This window comes from Anoplophora glabripennis, unplaced genomic scaffold (assembly GCF_000390285.2).
Source record: "Anoplophora glabripennis isolate ALB-LARVAE unplaced genomic scaffold, Agla_2.0 scaffold97, whole genome shotgun sequence".
Taxonomy (NCBI): Eukaryota; Metazoa; Arthropoda; class Insecta; order Coleoptera; family Cerambycidae; genus Anoplophora; species Anoplophora glabripennis.
The window spans coordinates 985,831-991,933 of record NW_019416215.1 but is presented as its reverse complement, the minus strand read 5'-3'; the positions used below and the strand labels follow the sequence as shown (position 1 = coordinate 991,933).

General features: G+C 33.5%; 1 protein-coding gene across 1 annotated transcript; it reads left to right on the top strand.

Moving 5' to 3' along the window:
- Positions 1-3,280: 3,280 nt before the first annotated feature.
- Positions 3,281-5,371, top strand: LOC108907313 (protein apterous-like). The gene is made up of 2 exons (XM_023457320.1): positions 3,281-3,298; positions 4,853-5,371. The coding sequence occupies exons 1-2, from the start codon at positions 3,281-3,283 to the stop codon at positions 5,369-5,371; spliced, it is 537 nt and encodes a 178-aa protein (XP_023313088.1).
- Positions 5,372-6,103: the final 732 nt, after the last annotated feature.

Sequence of the window (6,103 nt, the reverse complement as noted above, 5' to 3'; positions counted from 1 at the left end):
TTTTTTCTAACCAACAATTTCACAATTTTTTTTAATTAAAAGCCAATATTTGCGACTTGTAGAGAATACTTTTTTATCTTTACCAGCCTTTGAGGATTCACTGTAAACATTTTATTAGTTAAATTGTAATTCTTGTCACTTGATTGAATAACTTATTACAATAACTTTTTAACAAAATGTTTCTGGTTCTAAGTGTTTGTTCATGTACAATTTTAGTAGTACTGTAATGTTTAATTTAGTATTTTCGATAAAATAATATTAGCGAAGAATTTTTAGTGACGAATATTCATTTATGAAATAAAGTTACAAAGATTTATATTAAACGAAGTTGTACTCCATTCTAGAAACACTTCCATTAGAATATTATTTATATAATGTCTACGGCGACGATGGCATCTTGACCTTGGACGTTCGTGGCTTTGACAAAAGTTACAGTCGGGAAAAACTCGTTTTTGAAGTTATCATCAGCGTTGATTTATTACTAAAGACGCCTTATACGTCTCATTTGGGTGCCATATATAAGAATTATGCAATTATAACATCAGCTTATAATTATAACTTGTCCAGTTTTAGGTAAAAACATTCAGCGTGGGTAGGCCAAGGTGCAAAATATCTGACAAATTAATAAATTAAGAGTTGATTCATATGTTCGCTAATTAGTAATTAATTATGTATAAGAATGCGTAGATGTACATAAAAGCTGAGAAAGGAACAGCTGAAACTGACGAAATAATTTAGCAAAAATTTGCAATTTAATATGTCAGACGTTATCGTTAAATTCTACAATTTGTGAAATAATTTGTTTGTGGCAGGTTGAAGGGAATTGGACGACAAATAAAGAGAAAGGTTAAATCAGCGCTATAAAATACTGGCGTCGTTTGGAACAGATGTGTAATTTAGGAGTGACAATTTGTTTTCAACGTATTTTAATGCAATTACAACAGTGATTTGTACGCTATTTTGCTTAGAGTGTAATTTGCAACTACTTTGCTTCAAAAAAGGTCATTTTGTCCAAAATGTCGATGTAATTTCAAAGTAAGAAATTTAAAATCCTGTAGAATATATAAATATTTTAGTAAAGGTACGTTACTGGAAAATGAAACGTTCAAAATAGAAGTTGCCGCTTCAAAAAGCTGAGGAAATAGCACGTTATAAGAAACTTTTGGGGGTTTAGGAGTTTTTATAGTTCAGCGCTGCATAATGATGTCAATTAACATTTTGCTCGTCAAAATTCGCTCGACAGCCCACATGTAGATGAAATTGTTTGAATATTACTTTTCAGAAACTGTACTTTTACAGATTTCTGCAGAAAATAAGGATGTGATATGGGTGCATTTAATATAAGACTAAAAGACGCAAATCCACATTTTGCCCATTAATTTTGAACCAACAGTCCTTAAACCCATAGACGTAAATCATCAGACATTAAATCAAATCCCGGCAACCCATAGAACCTGAACCTATAAACCATAAAACCTTAGCCCATAAACAATAAATCCTCATACCTATATCCCTTAAACCTACGGACCTTTAACCGATAAACCCTAACTCCAACTCTCACCATTTAACCCATAAACTGTAAGTTCATGAGTGTTCGGAGTTAAATTTTAAAAAGACCATGGTTTTAGTATTAAGAGTTTTTAATATTTGCTTTTGCCTTTGCTAACTAGCAAAACATAATAATTCAATATAAGAGATATATGTGTTAGTCCAGGCGCCTGAGCAGTAAAAGTAGGCTTTGGCGTTTGGTTTTGAAGTCATCTATTTTGTTGTACAGAAAAATTAAATCCTAAATATTATGTGGAATAAGAATCCGAGTTTGCCTATTCCAAAAAACCATTGCTAAATTCAGGGGAACAACAAACATACAAAAACAACGAAAAATGACCCGTTTTTCAACATATTTTTCACTGTAACAATGAAAGTAACCCCTAAATAAAAAAAAAGTAATTATTTATTTCTTCTTTATTTGAGAACGTACGCGCGATAAAAGATGACTTTTCTCGGGAACGGTGGCACTTATCAAGACGATTTTTTTTTCATTTGATATAACAAAAAAATGAGAGGAATACGAATATGTCATCAAATATCAATAAAATAAATAATTTTTGCAAGAATTTTGAGTTTAAAGAATTATGCCACTTTGTCTGCTATTAAAAAATAATTATACCTATTATTCCCGCTCTGCCGAGAAATTCCAGTGACCACGGTACCTTTCTTGATTTCTCTTCCATTAAGCTTTTATCCGCGAAAAATGCACTAAACGGATATTGAAAGTACTATAGTGCTATAAAACATATTTTTATTCTCGACTTCACGATTACGTAAGCTATAAATTATTATGAACTTTACGCTTCTATATCTCAGAATCTACAAAGTAGAATGCTGTCGTATTTGGCTAAAAAGCAAGGTGTTCCGACGTAGTTTTTATGTGTGCAAGATTTTGTCGATTGCATAGAAAATTCCCTGGGCAATAAATAATTGTCTATAGAATAAAATATTGAAAAATGTTAAAAAAATTCTAAATAGTTATAAAAGTGCAAAAATAGGTATTTTTAGTATTTATCATTGTTTATTATGACAACAAGTATCTCTAAAAAATTGTGTGCCCTTTCTGAACCTCAATTTAAACCCACGGTACGAGATAATCTTTTGGAAATTTTCTTAATTAACAATCCTGTCAATCGAAAACCACGTTGCAAACTTTTTAGGGTAGAGTTGACGTATGTTTTACAATTTATTCACAAAGTTTCATCAATATTTATATATATTTACTTATTTTAAAAATTGTTCCAAATATATTTATATATGATTTTCTACTATTTTTCGCCCATTTTTAATGCAAAATTCAACTTTTTTGATTCGCAGTTCTTGCAACTTTATAGAAAATCGTCAACTAAACAAGAAATAAAGAATGACTTTTTTTATTTAGGGCTTACTTTCAATGTTACAGGTCATATTTCGTTTTTTTTGTATGTTTGTTGTTCCCCTGAATTTAGCAACGGTTTTTTGGAATAGGCAAACTCGGATTCTTTATCTACATAATATTTGGGATTTTTCTGTACAACAAAAAAGACGACTTCAAATACAAACGCCTCGAATGCTCTAGCGCCTGGACTATGTAATGGATGTAAGGATTTAGAACCCCTATCTCTATTGTTTACCGATTTAGAATTTTGTGGATTTGGTTTATAGGTTCATGATTGACGGGTTTTGATTTGAAGAATATAAAAGATATATGGTAGGTTTATGGATTTAAGATTAATAGGGTTTAAGATTAATGGGTATGGTGTATGAGGTAAGAGTTAGTGGGATATATTTTACAATTTAATGACATATGGGCAAAGATTTAGGGTCATGGGTTCAGGGTCTATGTATTCATGGAGTAAGGGTTTATGGATTTAGTGTTTAAGGGTTGGGGGGGGGAGAGTTAATTGGTTTTAGTTTTGTGGGTTAAGGACGTATGAGCAAAGATTTATTTCATGGGTCTTAGGGTTATAACTTCAGGGATTATGGATTTGAAATAGCGTCTATTGGTTTAGAGTCTATGGTTCAAAATTAATAAGTATGCGAAAGTACAATAATTTAAGTCTTCGTAGCGTATAATAAATTTATCTATTCTACATCCTCATTTTCTGCAGAGATCTACAAAAAAAATTATTTCAGAAAGGTACTTAGAAAATTGAGCATTGTCAACACGTATACTATGGAGAGAATTTTAAGGCGAAAATGTAAATTTGCATTACTATGCGGCGATAATAACAGTTGTACTGAGTCAACCCCTGTTATTTACATTATGAACTATTTACTCTCGTACCTCACACGCAAAAAATTTCTTGTCTCAAATGGATTTTAAGGTATCGCACGTTTGTATATACGCAAGAAAATATTTTCTTCTTACAAGAAAATTATTTATTTATTTAAATACTTTAAATTTCTACCCAGAAATATAATTTCTTACTTTAAAAATAGGCAGCATTTAAAATAAATATTTGATACTTACGGTTGAACGAATTCTATTCTTAATTTTATGATCTACATAGATTTTATAGAAACATGTTTTGTATTGTATATTAATGTATCGTTTGTTTAATACAGAATTGAATAGTTTTGGTCAACTGATTGTATATAATTATTTTAAGAATATATGTGGATATAACTATTTCTCAATAGGTAATAAAAAATATTTTGTTTCAACCTCACAACAGCTAGTACAACAGCTAGGATCGTTCGCAAGTTTAACCAACCAGACATAGGTTGGTTTTAGACTTATTATTGGTCCTCATCATTATGTCGTTAGAACGATTCAGCTGCTTTAGTGTCGTTACTCACAAGGAGATGTGTATACACAGAGCGTAAGGAGCTCCATCTATCGTGCTACGTCCCACCTATGCCATTTTGTGACCTGCTACAATTTTCTTTCAAGAAAACATAAGTTTAATTATTATATGCTACACTTGTCTTCAATAATTCCTACATTAATACTAAATTTTAAATAAATTATATTTTAAAGAACTGGTAGTTTTTAAACAAATATGTCTGCAGTTTATGATGAACTGTAAGAGATATTGTAGCTAATGTCCGAGATAATAACTTTCAAAACTATAAAAGACTTGAATTAAATTATATACATTTACAAATAATATAAATTCTAAGAAAAATTATAGATTGCAACAAATATTTCACATAGTTTGACGAAAGTATATACATTTGATAAGAATAAAATAACATTTACGGCAAATAATTCCATTTAAAACTATTTGCTACTCCATACTGACTTGGTTTAATAAAACGTTAACTCTTTTGCCTGTAGCGGTCACATGAATACTGACTGGCCTCGTTTTCATTTCAGCAGCAGCACGAGCAGTACATTGGCCCGGCGTACGATCCATCCCGCGACCTCTCGCCGAATCTCCCCTCGTGCGACTCGTCAATGGGGGACGCGGAACCCAGCGTCTCCAGCGGCAGTTCTTGCAGCACCCCGTCCAACAACAACCACCAGTCCTGCGGCTCGGACACCTGCAGGGCTCCCCCGACGTCGATCCACCAGCCCCAGCACCCGGCCCGTTCCTTGACGCCAGCGGAGCTGTGCCGGCCGCACTCGTCCTTCGAGCATCACATACCAAAGCTAGAGCCGCTGCAGCCGGGGTCGCCGGCGACGCCCCCAGGAAGTTGTGCCGACGAAAACGGTGGTGCAGTGTGTGCTGGTTGTGGACATCGCATAAACGATCGATTTTATCTGCAAGCGGTCGACAGGAGGTGGCACGCCGCCTGCCTCCAGTGCTGTCAGTGCAGGAACACTTTGGACGGCGACATCACGTGCTTCTCCAGGGACGGCAACATTTATTGTAAAAAAGATTATTATAGGTAAGTCAACAGCCAGATATTTGCTAAATTCATTTCGCCCATCACTTGTGTGGTGGTCCATGGTGCTTATCCTTCCGCGGGGTATCCGCGGTGAAGTTTTTTGACTCATTTTCTATTTAGTTGCGTCGCAGGGGAAGGCAGTAAAAAAGGTGTCTCATCTCGTGAGTCCATTTCTTTCTTTAGCAACCTTGTTTGGGTCGATAATCAGTTTTTCCAATATATTGGAAAAACTATTGATTAGATTAGGGAAAAGTGTACAAAGATCAATAAAATGCCGCCTGCAAAATTAAAATCGGATAAATTGTTTAAAAGTTATTGCAGAAAAACATAAAAAAACGTGGAAAATCAGCTCTGGTTTAAGGTCAGTTCAAGGTCAAATGTAGAAAATCAATTATCAACAACCTAAACTCAATTATGAGGACATTTACTCCGATTTAGCTACAAATGGATTAACGGGTACCTATATTTGAGCGAAAGTACTTAGTTTTAGTTCAAATATTATCACAAATTAGTGAAAATGCTCAATATTGAGGGAAAATGTACTCAATAATTTCACTCAATGTAATATAGTGTAAAATTGTTCAAAGTTATTGTCTTGATTGTCCTTCTGTACTGGCTAAACTAAATCCATCAGATCCTCGGGAAAAGTCACGAAATCACGTACATTTCATCTAGAGGAAGCCCAAACAAACTTGTGGTAAAATTTTCCTTTACATTTTATATGTAGAATATATTT